Source organism: Macrosteles quadrilineatus, unplaced genomic scaffold, assembly GCF_028750875.1.
Source record: "Macrosteles quadrilineatus isolate MER2022 unplaced genomic scaffold, UCM_ALF_1.0 Scaffold_8__2_contigs__length_117827958, whole genome shotgun sequence".
Classification (NCBI taxonomy): Eukaryota; Metazoa; Arthropoda; class Insecta; order Hemiptera; family Cicadellidae; genus Macrosteles; species Macrosteles quadrilineatus.
The window spans coordinates 84,989,353-85,011,292 of NW_026542601.1; the positions used below are offsets into that span (position 1 = coordinate 84,989,353).

General features: G+C 36.5%; 1 protein-coding gene across 3 annotated transcripts in view; it reads right to left on the minus strand.

Moving 5' to 3' along the window:
• LOC128999383 (protein spire-like) overlaps positions 1 to 21,940 on the minus strand; it is a 191,309-nt gene that overhangs the window by 102,903 nt on the left and 66,466 nt on the right. For all 3 annotated transcript variants that reach the window (XM_054425863.1, XM_054425864.1, XM_054425862.1), the window contains exon 2: positions 15,473 to 15,507. In XM_054425863.1, the coding sequence (XP_054281838.1) occupies positions 15,473 to 15,507 (35 nt within the window). The remainder of the gene's footprint in view (positions 1 to 15,472; positions 15,508 to 21,940) is intronic.

The following is a 21,940-nucleotide window of genomic DNA, read 5'->3' on the forward strand; positions in this document are numbered from 1 at the left end:
CCTCCTCTCTAAGACCACATTTCTAGAAAATTTACATTCTCTTCAGTACTATGATGTCCCATGATCGTGGTATCAAATTTCAAAACTATTTTTGGCCAACAACTCAACCAATATTGAAAGGTAGGATACAGTTGAGTTTATTTAAGTCTTCTGGTATGCAACATTATCTTTGCAAGTTTCATTTAAGGTCAGTGCGCAGTCGCGGCAGACCGAGAAGTATCAGTTACTGTGACACAATTACTTTATATCTCTCACTCTCACCCCAACACTGGCCAGTCTAACCGTTAAGAAAAGCATTATCCATACAGGGTGTCCCGTAAGTGAGCACCAACAATTTTGGAATAGATTCAATAGGTCAAAATATAACGAAAATTAAGAATTAACTTCCAAAAATGCGTCGTTAGCAAGATATTCGTCATTTTGTTTTGTTTGTGTATAAATGTATATCTTAGAACTATTGATGCAAAAATATATATACTGAACACATTTGCACACATTTGAACACATTATAAAAAAACATTTGCTTGGAATACCAATCTGAAGTCTTGCGTACGTACAATGGTTTTAAGTACATCTTATTTTTGTAGACGGAATATTAAAGGCAATTCATGTAGACATAAAAATGTTCAACATGAAAGACCAAGTGCTACCTAAATAACCTAAACGCACAATGTACACATTCAACACCAGACAAGACTTCTTAACTTCACAGTAAAAGAAAGTTCTTAATTTTCTTGCAAAGGGTGTTTTTCTGACCGAGGAGCTCATGATAAGGTGCTTAAGGTATTCTATAACTTTACTGTTTCTGAAACTCCTGAGCTTTTTTTTTGTTCCAGGATGCTAACACGAGACCGGGATTGTTTTAGCGAATTTCCCTATAGGGAAGTAGCTATTACCGTAGGTCTCATGGTAAGACCTAAGCCCGGGACCGATTTACTTTTTCATTTTGATATCCCCAGAGGCCAAAAACACCATTCGTTCAAATTTTTATATATCTATATATAGAGATATATATATATATATATGTGTGTCCATCCGCACGATAACTTGAGTAGTTTTTGTCCGATTTTGATAAAATTTGGTTTGAAGGTGTAAGGCGGGATAAACTTGAATGAGTTCGCGAACCAGCATGATCGGACTATAGGAACGGGGGTTTATGGGGGGTTTTATGGGGTAAAAATAGGCTTTTCCCATTTTTGACCCTAAAAACACGAAATTTCACAATTTCTTTTTAAACCATTTTGTAGAGCTTAAAAAAACAAATAATTTAGTATATTGAAGCGTTGTTATGCGCCTATTTGCTACGGAGAAAATTCAAAAAAATTGTAATTTTGAAATTACCATGTTATTCTTATGGAGAATAAGTCAACCGTTGTAGTTTGCTTGTTTATGAACATATTTTGATAGATTTTGGAAAATACTTTTATTTCTTACTAAACTATTATCAATTTATAAAAAAAATCTTTTTATCCTCCCTGTTGCAGCAAACCTAAGTACTCGTTAAGCTTATTCTATTTAAATAGGAAATAAATGTGCTATTTTTATGGAGGCATTTTAGTGTAAATCCAATCAGGTTAATGGAAATTCGCTTAGTCTGCAGGTTTGCTGCGGCGGGGGTATTTCACATTAGTTGCTGCATTATCACTTAAAATCCATTGGGTATTTGGCGGGATTTGATCCCGGGACCTCAGGCAACAAAGTCCGCTCTAACCACTAAGCTCGCTCCCTGAACCTCCTGAGAATGAGGTTAACAGGTGTTTTGGTGTAACTTTACCAAATTAATGTATGGATGATAAGCAGATCATGCAAAACCACTTAAACATCACCTAGATATCGCTCCATACCTAATATTTCGGTAATGTCGACAATAGGTGTTCTCAACGGAACGCTAACGCCACTAACGCCACTTGCTGCAGTTTCCACGATGTGCGATCAAGATACGTATATTTATGACGAGTGTCCTGTAGAATGGAACTCATAAATAAGCTCACTTGCCTCGCCTCTGTTGCCGCGACCGCTAACCGATGTTATCTCTGGCCTGGTCGATACCGCCATTAATATCAACGACCTTTGTCTCCAGTTTATGGCGGAGGAAACTCTTGCGAGAATAGTTCAGCATTGAGTCGGAGTAGATCTTACACGGCCTGGTAAAATTTGTCGTCTATTTCTTCTGGATTGGGTAGAACATAAAGATATTCGGCATTAGGATTATATTTAATGTTAGGCGATTTTTTAATAGTAGTTTACGCAACGATTGTGTAAAGATAGTGTTAATAACACGAGAAGAAAATTTAAGGTACGAGCCTTGGTAAGTGCCTTAAAAACTTCTACGAGTGTCGTTAACACTATTTACGCGAGTTGCGTACACTACTTTACCTACGAAAGTGTTTTAAATACAAAAAATCACTACTCATAACTTTTAAGAGAAGTTATGTTTTCGTTTACAACCATTGCCACTGACAGTGATGCAACGAAACATTGGACCAAACACTAATTGCACCACTCAACAATTAAATTGGCCTGAACAGCTGATCAGTTGAAGTTCAAATTTTCACAATTTTACTCCTTCTCTTCTCTTACTTCTGAAGTTATCCATGTGAAAACACGGGGAAGGTAATATCCAGCTGATAATGTTCAACCTATAACCTAACCATGAAGTACCACAGTACTAAAAACCACAATCCCTAACCTACCACACAGGGTGTCCAGCATTACCAGTACCCTCACGTACTCCAGATGCCTCCATTAGTCCAGAACACAATGCCAAGGCCCCACATAAGCCTACCAGGTGCGTTATTACAGTCGGGTGCCAGTCGCACCTAATTGTATACATTTATCGGTCCCATTCCTCACGATTCCATACGTGGTTCTAGTTTTAATTCACTCCTTTATTTTTGACCTGGATTACCTTGTGTTGTTTGTTTGAATCTCTTTATAATCTATAACGTTCATTGACATTGAAAAAGGTTCTTATTTGTGATTAAGCTATACATTCATCCTTTTTTGAAGTTCATTTGGTGTGTTTATGGGTTTTGAGGTATTGTTGCAGGCATTTTCAAAACTTTATTTGTATATTTTGTATGTTGTTCTGACTAGCTTACAGTTTTCTGTATGATTATTCTATGTGATTGTCCAGCTTACTAATTACTATTCTTCATACATTTTAAGCACTTTTTCACCTCAGAACGGGATCAAATTCCATATCCCGAAACATGTAATCTTGTTTCTTACTGATCGTGATTGAAAATGTCCACAATAACTCAAACACTACACATTTATGATTATCTTTTTCAGGAAAAGAGAAACGAAAACATTGCAAACGACCTACCAACTCAAGAAAACTCAATTTTTCTATAAAGATTTGCAGTCTTCCTCCTAGGAGTCTTTTGAGTGTTCCTTACCAATCAGAACAAACCTTCCACTTAGTGAGCGTTGCTTATTCACATTTTCACTGAGGTATGGTCTAATCTTTTGTACTTTTTCCCAAGGACGCTATGCAAGAGGTCGGGGGTTTTCACATTACTTTACTTCATTACGGCATTATCGCGGGGTTACGGAATTATCGCTTGGATACAATGCATTGGTGATTTGGCTGGATTTGAACTCGGGAACTCAGGAACTCAAGTCCCACGCAGGGCAGCTCGCTCCCCTGTTGTACTACTGGAGGTTGACATGGGAAATGACAGACGATCTGCCGTGTAATTGATGCGAGGTCACAGACAATGATTGACATACATAGTCAATAATTAATTGTCCTTTGATCAATTTTCCTCATAGTTTGGCTATGCTACCTTGGATTTAACTTTGAGAAGGTCTTTTTCAGATCTAATGATCAAAGTAAATTGTACTCAAGGATTTTTTACGTCTTGACCCATGAATGAGCAAATTAATATCGTAGCTGACTGAAGGAAGAAGCCGCACGATAAATAATACATTTTTTCATCCACCGATGTTTATGCAGCGACCCCAGCGGCCACCGTGGACCACCTACGAGGCCCTCATCTGTGGAAGTCGGTCTCAGATTTCACACAACGCGCCGTTTAGCAAGTCAAAAGACAAACACTCCTCTCCATTGTGATGTATGAGAGGCACTTGTCGCGGCAATCCATCAAACTTGCCAACAGTCCTCTACGTGGAAGGCATTTTTGAGGAACCAGTTGAAATAGCTGAGTTCAGAAGACTCTTCGTGCAGTTTGAATCAACAGCTAGGGACTATTGAGTGCCGACTCCCAAATGAAGACTTAGTGATGGGTTTATAATTTTTTATGAGCCGTTGCACTACCAATTTGAACGTGATTTCAACTCTTAATTAGAAAATATAGAAGAGATGTATCTTGAAATTTCACCGACAATTAAAGTTCTATTGTACTAAAATTTGTTTTTCATTAAAGAAATTAGCATCTAATAAGTGACATTTCAATAACACATATTTCTTGTGCATTTCACCCTAAATATACTAAAAACTGTCTAAATAAACCAACATTGGGCTAAAAAAAGGAAAACTAGATAACACTGTATAGCCAAGCAGCTTCTAAATTGTTTTCGACTCATTTTGGATGTCTCCCTAATTCCCTATACTCCTTTCTTATGCACTATACTCCTTGGGGAAGAATCTCTGTGTTATTAGGCGCATGCCCCTAAAGTGCAAAAGTATGCTCTGATGTATCTGAAAACTGTGATGGCGAAGACCTTCTTCACTTTCCAACCTGAAGAGTTTGCATTTTCATTCATGATCATATTAGTTTCTTTTTACACTCATAGCACATTTTCTTACATCAAAAAGAAGAATGCTATCCCACAGCTGTTGTGAGCTGTTCACCCGTCGCTGTATCGTATGGTACAAAGCCCCAACGTGCCACTTGTTTGTCCAGTGTCGGCGCGATCAGTCACGCCATTTATCGTCCGTCAACCGACAAACGATTGAACGTCAACTGTCGGACGTCGTCAAGGCCGTCTACTGACCTTCGCTATACTAACGCGGATATCATATAGAAGCTACATGTACAGACTGCTATGGCTAGGAGTGTTTCCAAAAAACATAATTTCGGAAATTTCAACATTTCTGCTAGATGAAGAATAATCTCGACCAACATAGAAAAGGTTGTTATTGGGCGTAGTCTTTCACCTAAATATGAATTAAGAACAATAGTGTGGATTGGAATATAATCCTAGTTTTGTTGCTGACGAAGATCCAGCGGATTCTTGAGCCAAAACCATTCATTAAGAGCCCAATTAAATGCCCAGTTTTAAAGGATAAAAAATCTACTGACCATTCTCAGGATCGAACCAGTGAACGCATCGTTCTCAGGCGAGCAATATAACTAATCCAACTAATTCAAAGTATGAGAATATTCTGCATCTTACCCTTTGAGTCAGGACATTTCTCAGATTGTCTTCACTAGCTACCCTTTATACAAAGTCTACAGCATTGTATTCCAGAAGATAAACAAAGCAATGCTGTTACACTATTCTAGTCCTAGACCCAGACCTTGGTGGCCCACGACTACGCCTCGTGCTGTATAATATGTTGTGGTTGTGTCATATTATGATCTACAGTATCATTTATCATTGGGTGGACACTACGAAGGCTTCATATCACCCGCCATATTGTGCTCTATTGATATGAGTTGTGTCAACGTGTATCAATTAATTGTACGACTTGACCCCGACATACCGATGGAAAAATTTTATAGTTCAAACATTAACTAACCAACAAGAAGTATTGTCTATGCAAATTTATAGCCTGTCCCCTCGTGGACGAAGAGTTAGGAGAGAAATTGCCCCAAACAGACTATATGTATTGATATAACCAAATATTACTTTAGTTAACAACGTGAAATAGCTGGGTAGGTAAGTGGTTACAGTGCTAACCCAACAATAATCAAACGATTTGATTTCATATCATAGTACAGGTATCGTTGCTGTCTCGAAAATATTAAAAATGATAGTACATATCGATCTAAATTCTTAACACTGTATTGCAATTCCCTGATATTTGTTGATGTCATCACATAAACTAGCAGCAAAGGTGTGTATGTATTTTCAACCATTTCCAAAAAAATTCGAACTATAAAGAATAAATATCATTGGTTATATCTCGTATGTATGACATGAATTACATGCACCATTAACTGTTTTACCATACAACGCCGACTGATACTCCCCAATATTTTTTTAATAATTCCCCACACATTTTCTAGTTTCCAATCTTGCGGAATCGATGCCGCTTTGATCGGAACTTCGTCACGTTATTTTGTAGTCTATTTATATTCTGTTGATCACGACCCCCGCGCTACGTGCCTCATTGCCTCATTGCAGACGACACTCCGCAGTCAGCTGGTCCACACAAGACGTTTTCGGATTTCTCTCACGAACCCGTGACTCTTGAGAGCTTCCCTCATTAAGCGAACATTTACGGTATCTCAGCCCTGACCTTCATGTTCTCACTGATAACGCCTCTTTAGGGTTTACGGGTCGATCACGTTTTATGGGCCGTAAAATCCAAATTTTGGAACATCCAACGGTAAAGTACTCATTCGACTGGAAGCACTAATATTCTGAGAGGGTGTAATCAGTGTTTTCTCACAGCGAAGAGACACTGATCTAAATTTCTCCAGTTCAGTGTTTTTCAGCTCGTAATTATCCCTGCTCAGGGCGGTAGGAGGAGTGTAGTCACAGAGAAGTTTCTCTGTGGTGTAGTCACACTGTCAGGGTCTTGGGACACAGAATGTGTCTGGAAGAGGATTTAGAGTGGCCGAGTCCCAAGAAGATTTTTCATGGAAAGCGGCCTGGCAAGTCCCAGACTTAAGCCAGGAGTGGTGGTGGGTGCGAAGGGCTTCGGCAAGAGTTAAAAAAGTTCAGTGTTATTATTTTGCTCACACTGACTATTTAATAGTAGGTGACATTTTCAAGAGGTGATTTAGCATAATGAGTAGTGATTGAGTAGAAAAAGTTAAACTAATAACTTATACAAAACATACACGTGCACTACGGTTTAAGAAATAACGGAAACACTAGTTTAACTGACATTTATATTATTCGCTTCAACTGATAAGTTTAAACCCGGAAATTTGTTTCCAGCTTTAACCCTTCCAGAATTGCATTTATCATTTATATTATTTTTATCATTTATTTTTATTTTTATTTATTTATTGCATTGCATTTCATTTTTTTTGTCATTTATTAATTTGTTTGGAAATTTGGCATACGTATGAAGTAAAAACCGCCGAAAATACGACAAGAAACATTACACAAATCTCAGGTACGAGAATTAACAATGGTGACCTATATATATTTCAGAAAACAACCATCTCAATACGTATGGCTGACTCGAAACTTGCTAAATACATCTATCAAGGCAATACTATTCTAGTGTGATGCATTGCCTAAAGTGAAACGGTTGACTATACATTTACAAATTAATCCATTCCATATGTGAGAAATGATTACAGCTTTCCCAAATATTCTTCAATAGGAAGTACAGCAGGATATAACAGGACGCTGCGCATGTGTAGAAGCCCGAGCACAGCGCAGGCAGCATGGAGCATGCGCGATACGACGACGCAGCACCGCGTGAGACGGACATTAGGCACAATTACACAGCAAACCTGCTAATTATGTACCACCGTTACCTGCAGACGACATACTAAGCATGCTGTTTGTGTGAGGTGGTAGTAGTTAACACGGCAGTAGAGTTTCAGGCGTAAAAAGGTGTTAATACAAACTGAATACATTATAGGTTCTATGTATAAAATCAACTCAGGAAGGCAATTTCTGTTATTTAACCAGCTGTACTTGATCATTGGGCTTCTAATGGTCCATTGTGCAGCTGGAAACAGCTGATCTTTGAAGTAACTAAGACATTAAGTTACTAAGACATTAGTAATAAGCAACTAACACGGGTCATTTCACTCCAATTTGCACACTTCATGCTTTCATATTGAGCTTAAAATAAGGAACGTTTCTGCTTTAGAAGTAACGGTAACTATAGGCCTACATAGTAGGTACTCAAGTCCATTCGAATTTGAAAATGTAACATAAAGGTACATATTGCAGTTTTAAACTGGGACAAATAAATCATGATATCAAGGTCTGCATACTAGAACCGCATCTACGATACGGTACCTATTAAACCTAGTATACATTTCAGAAATGTAGTAAAGTATAAATTAAATTACTAGTCTGCACATTATGCAACTTTAAAGAACTTTAAATCTTGGTTTTGGATATAAAATCTCTACGTACAGGATAACAATTTAAATAACATGATTTCTATGCTGCAGGTAAACAAATAAAACAACTCTATGCTTTTAAACAACAAGTCGAACCAACAAGAACTAACGGGGATAATTAAAAGATACTTTTTATCAGGGTTGACTTCTTATCGAGGTTTCAAAAACATGTGATTGAAGGTAAACTAATTTCTAGAGGACTTGAACATTACACTTGTCATCAAGGGTGACTTGTTATTGAGGTTCTGTTTGTCCAAAAATCTAAAAAGGTTGCAACACCGTTCGTAAAATAAATGATGAGGAAATTTGGAAAGCTTTATCTGTAAATGCGCCCGCTTGGTTCCCATTTATGGCCAAACTGCATTAAGATACGAAAGAAACTAGTTTTCAAATTAAGACATTCCGTTATCCATTAGGTTTGGGAAAACTAAACAAGTTTTTTATTCCCGGATCATTTCCGACAAGAAAGCTTTTAGGGATACCACGACATTCACTTACGTGCTTTTGGCTCTATCTTTACTTAGGATGGGGACAACTTGGAGCAACTTTCGCAAAACTTGTACAAGCACTCGCAAACGTAACATTTATTTATTTACTAGTCTTTTACACTTGTGAAATGTGCAACACTACAGAACAATAGCACCCAATCCACCAGCTTATTAGCTCCCCATTACTTTACTTTTAAGGGGTAAAGGAAATGATTATTCAGTTAGGATTTTTACATGGAAATATGTGAATCATAGACTAAATCTCGTTGCAGCTCATACTTGTTCACTCTATAAATCATGCCTCTTACCCAAAATTAATTTTCACATAAACATAGTTACATTTAAACAATAAGTACGTACCATATACCTTACATAAAATGGGGGCTAAATGACACAGGCATTTTTTTAAGTCCATTTAAGAAGAACTTGAAAATACCTGTTGAAAATATTTAGCCCTAACCTAAAAAGTAAAGTATTTAAAAAATGAACCACAATAATGTTGAGAAAGCTAGCATATAGTATCCTCCTTTTTATGTATAAAAACTATTGGTATGACATGCCCAAGAAATATTTAGGGTTCAGGAAGAAAAAGGTGTAAAAACTCATAGGACCTAACTGTACAAATCCTATGATATATAAAAAAAAAACAGTAAAAAAATAAACTACCCTCTAGGGAGCACATGAAAACATACACACTTTTCCAAAAGGAACGCATAATTTTGGAGATCAGTAAGGATTGAGCCATCACACACGAACTTCGGAACTACCAACAAAATTACCACATAAATTACCACAGGAACTACCAACGGAACCACCAGAGTTACCGGCAAACATTTGTAATTGGTACATCGTGTGTGCCTTGGGTGAGGTGAAACGCTATATATAGCCACATAGCCGGGGAATGAACACTAATTGATTATGCTGGGGAAAACGTAACACGGACAAGTTATTCATGAGTGTAAGTATGTCGTAGGAGGAGAAGGGGGGAAGAGAGAAGAGAGAAGAGAGAGAGAGAGAGAGAGAGAGAGAGAGAGAGAGAGAGAGAGAGAGAGAGGGAGAGAGAGAGAGAGAGAGAGAGAGAGAGAGAGAGAGAGAGAGAGAGAGAGACAATGGACAGACATAACAGAGACATTGGTACAGAGACATTAACGTCTTCTGTCTTGACGACCGTTAAAGTCACACAGGAAATCATAACTAGACGGTAACTTTATTGTGGTAGTAAAATCAAACACGTTATGTAAATGTTTAGTTGTTTAGCTATCCCAGCGAACAATGAAAATAACAAATTTAATTTCAGAGTAAAATGTTCTAATCATTGTACAAATAAGTTCCATCTGTAAAAACTCCCACCAATGTGTTGAAATGTTTAAAAAACTGAACACAATTACAAAATTTCTTTACAAATTACTATGGTTCTTTTTTATGCAATGCATTGTTAGTCCACTTTAAGAACTCTTTCAAAACATTCAGTACGTTATGTTAAGCTGATTTTGTTAAAGAATGAAGAATCCATACATATCCGCCATCTTAATATTTTGTAGATGGATAGACTTACTTCTTAATCGTCATGATCGAAGCCTTTTGGCAAAACATTTTGAAACGTTCGAGGCAATTCAGAATTTAAATTGATGAATTACGACTAGAATATGCGATAAAATGACGCCAATATAGTTAACCCCTAGAGGTCCTTGACCTTGAACTGCGTTATCTGTTAAGAAAGGTTAACAGTTACAGAAATATGACACAAACATCAAGAGTAAGTGATAAAACAAAAAGAACCACGAATTCCTACAAGCTGCACACACGGGTGACATGGCATAATCATAATTTACGGTCGCGATTCTTAGCTACCTTGGATTTGGAATGTGTCCTAAATATATATAGCTGCAAATAAATATGTCCAACTTTATACTCTTTAAAGACTTCATCCTGCATGGGCATCTTGTCCTTACCTATCAAACCCCCTATGAAAGCTCAAAAGACTCAGTTTAGGGTATTTCGAAACGATTATAAAAAAACGCCAATTTCAAGGGTAAAATATCTTACTTTGTCACTAGCTCCTACTATTACATATTCCCAGCATAACACGATCCAACATTAAGAAAAATTACCTATAAAGACTTCACAATGTCGACGTTGGTATTAGTAACAAAACTAGGGTTAAAACAGCTCCCTTGTGAAAACGGCGAGAAATACCTTTGTACAAAAATGACCTCCTCACTAGGTACATACTGCGTTATTCTGTACAAAAAACGTCGCAGACGTCACCATGGAAGGCCAAAGGGCAAAAATGAAAAGTCAACACGCAGAGGTGGGAGTGGGCCTCGTTGGTATCGGGGGCAAGAAGCCGGCTAGCGGTCCTGGGCCCTGCGGCAACCACCTGTCCCATACTTCCATACCTTACACACTTACACACCTGCTGAACACGGGGGAATAATTCCCACGCGGGGGCGAAGTGTCTCACACACGAACCCCGGCTTGGGACGAAATACCTTCTGGAGAGGCGAAAATTATTTCTTCTGCCAAATGTCTTCTTCAGCCATGAAATACCTTTGGGAGCAACACAATTTCTTGAAGGGGTGAAATCTCTTCTTTTAAAATTGAATCCCCCTTGAGAAGGTAAGTTCTTTTTTTAATTGTGAAGTCCGATTTTGAACAGTTAAATTTCTGCTTGGGAGGGCAAAATCTCTTCTTGAGAGGCGAAACCCCTTCTTGAAGGAATAAAATCCCTTGTTGTAGTGAAATCCCTTAATGTAAAGGAACATTCCATATAAACGTTGAAGATGGTGGAAATACATCCCTGTTAGATCATTATAATGCATTGTAGATTATCTTACTACGGCAAATGTAATGGAAACCAGCATTCCCGATGATGGTAATTAAGGGAGGTCACAGTTGGAGGAGGGGGTCGGATTCTTTTGGGTATGCATATTTGAGGTATACGTTGAATCGCCGATATTAAAAGGATAACAACTAGACATGACTAACTAGAGAATAACTTGTGAATAAGTCGTCAATAGTCAACTAGTGTCCAAGTCGCTATAGATGCAATTTGACACTGAATGTTGATAACAACAGGGAAAGTATTTTAGTTGAAGTTTCTAAAATATTTTACACAAAAATGGAATTTGAAGTCAGTGGTGAAGTCTCTGAAAATCTAAGCTTGTAAGCATTAATTTCGTAAATATTTAGGATTATAGCAATAGTATTTGGTAAACTATTAAGAAACCAAATTCTTCATACAGCATCGTAATATGCTTCTCGAATTGTAATTAATGATCAATGTTCAGGTTCTGATCCCAGAAGCAGGTATAATCACGCAATCAGTAGAACAGGTTGAGCTGCCTATTGCAACCACAGTGAATAGTAACAAGTACTACATTTAAATAACAAGATGAAGATTGATAGAACTTGTTCACTTAAAAAGCAGTTTCAAATAAACTGTGAGATTTGTTTCAGAGCACAACTGGTACTTCTGTCTGGTTAACAACCACAGAACTATGTACTGAAATGAGAGTAGTCTAAGCGTCTAAGGAAACGCTAATAAAGAATGTACCTGTTGGTTGGATATACGCGTTTAGGGTAAGAATAATTTAAGTATTCCAAATAAAGTCCTTTATATTGGTTGCAAATTTGGATTTTCGTCTTTGGCAACACAAGACTTTGAGTGTTAAATAAAATTTAAGATTGCAAGAGTATTTACATGACAGTATGATGTTTGGGTGGTAATAAATTACAAATTACGGGTTTAAGTGTTTACAAACGCTAACCCTTAGAGTAGAACAATATGTGACAGGATTACGCTACAACTAAAATTAAGTTCCATGCAGAAATAACTATAATCACTGGGAAGAGAGAAAATCCAACGTCGACTTGTCAAAATGACCTTTACTAGAGGTTAACCTCTGTGTTTACGTATTTTTCCATCACTATGATTCAATCAGTGGAAGTGATGTGGTAACGGAAATCATGAAAGTGTTAGATGACCTTTGATGGTTTGCTATAAATACGAAACAATGGTTGAAGTCGCCTTGACCATCGCCCACTGCGCCCACTGGGTGACGCTGCTGGATGGGCGACCAGTCGCTCACTCACGGGCGTAACTACGACAATCTCAACACACACAAGGAGTAACTACGACACTTAAACAGATAAGTCACAACTAAGACAATCAAAACTGAGACGAGGGGTAACTTTGACATACGAAATTCACAACTCAAACAAGACATAACTACGAAACTCGTATCTCAGGCAAGGCGTAGCTATTACACAAATTTTATAGATAATGCGTAGCTACGAAAATCTATAAATGGAATTAGGCGTAACTTCAACTACAACCATGACATGAGGCATGTCTACGAAACTCACATCGTAAGACTAAAATTACAATGTCTAATAAGACATACCTTCAACATTAATTACTGCAAATAGTCATACATTGGACATACAACACTCCCCCAAGCCATATCTGACAAATTTAAAGCTCTTGCCGAACATCCCTAATAGCATAAAAAAAATAAAAGGCTCTCAGCGCCGAATAAGAAAATACAAAATAAACAATTTTCAAACACGATCACTTACTTTTGAAATCCAAATGGGAAATACGAGGTCAATTTCATAAACTCTTTTTAAATTACAATAATTCAGAAAATCTCAGTAACGCAGACAAGATAAAAAGAACATTAAGGTCAATGTTTATTTTGCTTCGTAACTCAACCGCTGTTATAATTCAAAACCGCTTTTCATGTTCGGATAACACTAAGCATACAGTCAACAAAAGATGTTTTCCGTAAGGTTGGTGCAGCACAATAGATGGCCGTGTAGCAGCTGATGATCAAAACCTTGCTTGCTATTGCTAAAAGATTGACGGACAAGGCCGAAAATAATACAATTTTGACTAGTTATTGTTCTGTTATACAACCAACAGATTACGTACACATTGATTGAGATAATGCTAATAATGTTTTGACGAAACAGAACATACCACCAAAATCATTCAAATCAAAGCTGTTCCTGATCATTGGGTTTTAAATGATCCTGACTGATGAAACAGCTGATCTTAGACAGTATCAAAGCTACACAGATCATTTCACACCATTCACTCATATTTGGGTTAGAAAACGCACTTAGGTCGCGCCCCCCCCTGAGATAATGTGATCAAAAACATTTTTGCTATTTCCTTAGGCTTTTAGGGTTGCACTAAAATGGTTGACTTTAACAACAAACTTATAGCGAGTTTCAGAATCATTTTAGATAACTTTTTCATCTATGTGTTGACGCTGTAAAGTCTAAAAATATTATGGATTCAATTCAAATGCGTTTTATTATGCATAGATTTCTGGATCGTAACGTTCAACTTTGTTTTGTAATACGATTGCATTTATGTAATCCAAGAAGCGAAAACGAATATTAGAATATTATGACCGTTATGACATAACACATCAGCTTTTGAAACTAAGTAACAACCAATCTATGAACAAATTAAACTTTTCTGATCCAATTACAATTCAAAACACAATTAATAATCTCATTGCTTGGTTTATATTCATGATTAGAAAAGTTCATTACTCTGTTGCTTAAGTTCCCAATGGGGTTTCTCACAATAAAACTACTATCAAAGATCTATTTTAATTCAAGAATTATTATATAAAATTTAAGTAGCAGTTTTTGAGTTATGCACACGTAGTCCCTAAACTGACGAGTTCAGCAAATCCCTTTCGCTAAATTCAACAAAACCCAGGCTTTTGATACCAACACCATAAAATGACTAAACATTCCAAAAGGAATTCTGAATTGTATTAACCATGTTTAAAAAATTAATACCTCAACAAGATCACTTTTGGATACTGAAGCATACATCCTATCTATACAGGGTGTCCTGTTAGTAAAAACAAAAAAAAAATTGGAAAATGTTTTCTATGCCAAAATAAAAAGAAAATCAAGAATACAATTTTTCCAAAACACCTTGTTAGTGAGATGTAAATATAAAATTTATGTCTTTCAAACCATTTAAGATATCTTTATGAAATTTTGTTTACTATTTGAAATAGCAATGAACTATTTGCACACAAACGTTTTTAGTTTAAACATGGAGGTTGTAAAATTTGTATAACTTAAATTACTGAAAAAGGCAGATTTTATAAAATAATGTCAATAATTATTTCTAAAAGATTCAAATATAAAATAGATCAATATTATGTTGTGAAAATAAGACCAAGATATCAGGGAGCGCCTCATTTTGCACGGCCTGTACAATTAAACGTGCTATTTCAGCTATTTGTTAGTCGATCTTTTTGAACTTTTAGTCGTTTGATAAAAATATGTTAACTCATACATTAAAAAAAATTACAGATGGACTATCTTGCTAACAAACCATTTTTATATAATTTATTCATGGTTTTAGTTCTATTTTCACCAATGAAACCTATTCCTACATTGTTTGTACTTACGGGACACCCTGTAAAGGAAGCTATTTTGTATTAGAACCACTCACAGAATGTGGTACTGACTATAATTATTATCTACCTTAGTTCTTGTTACAGGATCTGTCTAGTGTCTATGTGACAAAAAAAATTATAGTTTGAAGCATGTTGTTAATTCAATTTGCCAGTAATCAGTAATCTGCTTTACCTCATTGTCGGTGGCTCAATCGAAATACGTAATTTTATTTAAAACTGTCAAAATACGAAGATAAAATATCTAGTTTTATTCATAGTCAAATATTTAAGATTGAATAATAACGATGGAACTCACCTTGTGTTCGGGTGGCGCTCCGTGCCTCGGAGATCCTGCAACATAAGATTACATCGTCAATGTCAATGTCAGTCACAGCATTGTTCGCATTCCCTGGTTCCCAAGCTTTCCCGCTCAGACAGATTGTCGTGTAGGCAACACTGCTAAAATGATCTCGAGAAGGGAATCGGACCAATGTCAAGGTCCCAAGTTTTGTGTTATCCTATATATTAGGTAAGCATGTTTATTGAAAAAGTTCTTTTCTTATCTCGTGTGCATCGAAGGTAAAATCTACGCATACTGTAAGATATTTTCCTGTAGATGTGCAGAATATCTTTACAAATTAAAATAGGCCAAAAAATATGCACAACAAATTAAGTTTAAATTAAAAAAGAGTTGCCATGCTGGTGACGAAATAACAGACGATAAACATAAAATCAAAACAAGTGAAAGAAATTAAAATCACATGTTATATATACAGCTTGGGGTGAAATAGAGAAGTTTGCACAATACATACTTTTGGTCCAGTTTTCGACCACGGGGTGAGCTCTATTTAGTTTAAAAGAAGATTTACGATCTTGTGCCTTTAATCGCAGAAAAAAATAAGAAGTCATTGTGAGAAACTGTCTCACTTATTAGACTGCGATTCAATGCATATCATTATAAATGGTAGGGGTAACTATTTAATTATTCAATAAATGTAAACGTTACAATAAAACATCGTGTTAGCAGTACCATCATCCAACACTAAACCAAATAAGAGATTAAAGTGTCACAAAAAAATAACAAAAAAATATTTAATTTTAAATTTGATTCATACTGTTATTGATCACTTTCACCAATTATTTTCAAATTAGTGTTTTAAAATTCAACTCCCGCCGGTTTTTAACCTTTCCACTATACTTTCTCCATGGGAGTTCCCAGACGAATTCACGAATTGCAAACAAAAGTCAGTGATTTAAACGATCGTGGATTTGGTCCTTCTGGTGCCGGAGGGACCGATTTCCCGAATGCAGATGAAGACTCTGGTATGCGATGCACCCTGTCCCACCCACAAGGCTTTCCCTTTCCCATCGTCTCTCGCGCTCGCGTGGACCCTGATTGTTTACGTTTCTTTACTCTCTTTTCTCTCATTTCGTGTCAGACTTGCTCTCCTCTCATAACACTTACGTGGTCGGTTTCACTTGCAAATTCATAGAAATCTCGAACGTTTCTAATGAAGTGTTTCGCGTGGATACAGGTTGGTGCAAATGTACAGGAAAATTTGACTTTTTCAACGAATTATTTTAGTTTAGTTAATTTCCATTCTAAATAGGATTAACTGAATATGTCTTTTTGGTCCCTATAAACTATTATAAAACTATTCCTAATTTAATTTTACAATGTAAAAAATTGCTACTCGGAAATAGAGTTGGATGGATCGAGTTAAATGATTTCTCACGATCAATACTATATTGTCCGTCCAAAATTGAACACTCATTCGGTTAAATCTTAGGGAAGTTACTCGCATTTCCACTCGTCACGGTTATTTAGGCTCTAATTTGGATGTTGTTTGTTAGCTTTGTCATTCAAGATATTATCTCGTGATTACAGCTCCGGATTAATCACTCTGTATTAAAATGGATGACGACTTTATACGCACGATGATTAATTATGGTTTATGAATATTTGATTAGTAACTTGTCTTTGTCCGATGGCAAGAAAGGCCTACAAACGCCAGATCCTGTATGGATCCGGTTTAAATCGTAATACTGTAAGAAAAGGAAATAAGTTATAGGCATCAAGTGCAACAAAGTTAATTTCCAAGCTCAGGACTTGGACTGCAAGGAAGTAACGATATAGGAAGGGCAAAACGTGACGTGTAAGATATTAGTAAAGAAAGAACTGCACGAAGAGTGAAAAGGTTGGGGAGATAGTGAGTCGGTGGCTCAGTCGGTAGCGTCGCGGACTTCGGGCCCATGGCAGCGATGTCGTGGGTTCGGATCCTGGTCACTGCCGATAACATTTTATCAGTACAGTTCACCTTTGTACTGTACCGGCTCACTCCTTGCTTTGCTGTAAACGATCCACGCACGGGCGCTTAGTTTATGTGGACGGGCAAATGCAAGGTTAAAAGAGGCCGCCAACCTCTTTAAAAAAAAAAGAAGAAGCAAAACCGATCACAAAAAAACATGGGCAGTGGACAGTAGACAGTATTTGTTGTAACCCTACACCCCCCTCGAAATCAAAAGAAATTAAGTACTGTTCATTGACACATTCAAGGTTTGCACAAATACTCAGTCTTATTCTTCTGGCAAAATAAGGTCAAGAGATTATTGAGAACCCTAAGTAAAATCAAATTAGAAGCATGTGAGTGTTATGACCGTGCACTGCGCAGGTGGCGCTGTAACGGCGCAGGCGCAGTGAGACAGTGGGTGACAGGGACAGGGTGACCTGAGCTGCGCAGTCGTGGGAAAATCTGCGCCCAATCGACTGCGCTCACTCACTGGAGTCTCTAGGTTACCGTAACACTAGAGACTCCTAGCAGAGCCTGGGATTGACCGATTGGTTACCTCACTTATTGGTTCATGAACTTCCAAGGTGAGAAGTGCAACCGTTGTTTTTAGCGAATTTCTCTATAGGGAAGTAGCTATTACCGTAGGTGGCACGGTAAGACCTAGACCCGGGACCGATTTACTTTTTCATTTTGATGTCCCCAGAGGCCAAAAACACCATTCGTTCAAATTTTTATATATGTATATATATATATAGACTTATATATATATATATATATATATATATATATATATACGTCCGTGAACGCGATATCTTGAGTAATTTTAGTCCGATTTTGATGAAATTTGGTTTAAAGGAGTAAAGCGGGATAAACTTGAATGAGTTCGGGAACCAGCACGATCGGACCATGGGAACGGGGCTTTACGGGGGGTTTTATGGGGTAAAAATTGGTTTTTCTCACTTTTGACCCTCAAAACACAAAATTTTCCGATTTCTCTTTAGACTTTTTTAAAGAACTTAAAAAAAAAATTAAGTATATAAAAGTATTTTTGTTCGATTGTAAGTAACGGAGGAAATTAAAAAATTGTAAATTTAAAATTCCCATGTTATTCTTATGGAGAATATTGTCAAATGTTGTAGTTTGCTTGTTTATGGATATATTATGATCAAACTTGGCAAATTTATTTATTTTGTACTAAGCTATCAATATTTTACTCAAAAACACACTTTATTAGTTTCCTTGTAGCAGCAAACCTAGGTACTTGTTAAACCTAATGTTATTAAAATATATTTAACTGAAAATTAATTCAGACAAATGGAAATTCGCTTAGACGGCAGGTTTGCTGCGGTGGGGGTATTTTTCTTTTATAAGTGGAAGTAGGAAATATGATTTAGGTTCGAGTTGATTACAATACTTTCACAGCAACATCTCGGACATTTAGAAAATCGATTAATGCTCTAAGCACATGTGCATGATGTGTACATGTGCATAAGATGATCAATTAATCGATCGATGCTACATGAACTTTTTTTACCTTTATTATTATTCAAATATTTTTCTAAATGGAAATTAAATTCAAGTAGAGAATCGACTTAACTAAAAGGTTGTGTTCAAGGAACCTTGGTCCTCCTCATCCGGTGCGAAGGACCAAATTTATTAATTCAAAATCTTTTTATAGGCTCTAATTTGGCTGGGTGCTATTTAAAGGTGGATTTTAATGGTTGGTCCTTTGTTATACATAACCTATATGTACCTGATGGTGGATGTGTATCTTTGTTATACATGTGGATCTTCCTACAAATGTTTACCCTTTTTCTCAATACACTAGTAGAAAAACAAATATCACTTGTATGGCAAATAAAAACTACCTAGGAACCTGACACCTTCGAGTTTCGATAGATTCTAAGTTAGTTTATCTTATAAATAATATGTATTAAATATAATCAACTAAGACAATCTAAAATACCACTTCAGTAATGGATCACCGAACGTTTGATCGAAACTCATCCATCAGTGTTAAATAGGTTGTTAGAGATTGATGGGAGATAAGATAGTTTCAAAGGTAATATATCAGTTGCCGTTCACCCCGATTGTGGTTACTTCGAGAAATTACCGAGCAATAGTTATATTTTACGTGAAAGCACTACACACGAATAGGACATATAACACCTTTGATTTATGTTGTATTACTTTTGTCCTTTCATTTTACAATATTTTACACACAATGAACTATTTTAGTCCGAGTAGATCTGAAAAATACCTTATAGTTAGGGTATTCTCCCCATCACCTGTACAATAGCGTAGTGCTAGCATTGTAATCAGAAGTCTGCCGGTTCGATCCCGAGTAAAGTAATAGTTTTTGTGTGGATCAACACTGGACTCAGCTGTCCTCGATCATTGTGCTACCAAAGAGTTAATTTCATTCATTAACGTATCCTTCACTTATTATCACCTGCCCTTTATTTTTGATCTTTTTACAATGTAGATGCAATTTTAAGACTTTTTCCTCAAACGACTAACTTTTAGGGGGAGAAATGTGAAAAATAACGATTTAGATTGCATGTACATTCTGAAACAGTCATGAAATACAAGGTGTTCCATTCTAAATTTTATGTTAGTCACCACATTTGAAAATGGCAACCAATTTAAAAAATGTAAAAACATATATTTTATGTTATGAGGAAATTGTTGAAGCTCTCTCTACATATAATAATTTCTGGGATACCAATGGCCGCTCAATTTCTTTCATCCTGTATATTACACGTCAGTTATTATATCACGTTGACACCAATACATCGTATGTTATAATCTGTTCGAGTTATGCGAACCCCGTAACAGTAAGGGTTCTGCTTCAATGGTGCATTACCTGATATTTGGCCACGGTTTCCTTGTTTGCAACCATTTCATGTACCAATAACGACGCAAATTGATACACAATCATCCATCCATTACACAGAGGTAAAATGTTAACCGTTCGAGAAATGTATATGTTTGTACAGAAATAAAATGCTAAAGCTTGCAAGCTTGTACTCCTTATATCAGTAGTAACTGCAGTGGGTATTCTTACGATTTTTCAATTTGGGTAGCTAACATAAATATTTTCTCAGTTTAAGTTATAGTTAACCAAGTGAAAAACACGAGTTGAACACGAAAGTTTGTGAAGTGAGATTGAAGGGGTTGAATATGTCTTTAGCAAAATACAACCATAGATGAAGTAATGTAGTTATTATATTACTTTATCTGTGATACAACGTAGTTTTAAAGTTATAGACGTCCACAAGGGTGGGGGGAGGCTTATTTTTTAGTGTAAGTGTTTTCATTACCAATCAACTGCTCAATTTGTGAATGAACTCAAGCAAAACTACATAATCCACTTTATATTGAACGAACAATTATCCTACTATGAAGATGTTGATTATTTGGTTGTGTTTCATATACGAATACATCAACTGGATGTTTTAAAATAACACGAATCATAAAATAAACAGAAATTAAAACATGTACCGAACGGAAAACATATAAGGATAACAAATCTAAGGAACTAAGAACTTATGGTTAATACCTTATTAAAACTCGAGCCATAGCCTCTTTTGATTAAAGTCAAAATCTGCAGTATCATGTAGGCAGTTAGCAATGATCGACACAAGCCCATAGAAATTCCGAAGACGCGACACGGACGTGATGACGTGCGGACGTGCGGCGAGTGTGCGCGTGTGTGAAAGTGTTACAGATTGTGAGTGGTCAAGGTGTCAGATACTCACTACACTTGAGGTGACTTGTCAATCTAAGCTTGACATTCTGCAATATAATGACGAAATTTTTGTTCATTATACTCTTGTCTCAACTAGAAATGACATTACAAATTATAAAGTGTAATAAGTAAAGTTATTGCTGAGTTGATACACGATTGCTGAAAAACAATTCTAACAACAATCTAGAAGCTCCAAACAAAGTCCCTCCGATATATCTCCACCCATTAATATTTTCTCCATACATAAATTATTGTGATGACAACTTACCAGAGTTCTCCCCTATAAAATTGTATATTTCATCACTAGGAGCGAAAGTGGCTCTTTTTGGCACGCAGTAGCTGGAATACGATTAAGTACCAAAAAGACACTTACTGCTCCGTGTGATGAACACCTATTTTCCTCACACTGTGGAAATAAACTTCTAATCGTTACAAAATTAGACCACGTAATTTGAGAATATACAAACTTGACATAAATTTCCACATTTTTGTAGTTTACAAACACTAATGTAGTATGATTAGCGGCGTTTTCATAATGCGTTTGTCAAAATAGTAAACAACACTTATAATGTGCCATAAACAAATTTCGAGGTTCGCGAACCGAAAGATTTACCAATGTTTTTTTCTGTTTCCTTTTTGGAGTTGACCGAAAACGACGATTTTGCGGACGAAGGAACTAAAAACTGCTGTTTTCCGGACAGTATGAAAAAATGCGTTTAGTGGTAAAACTAACCGGAGAGGT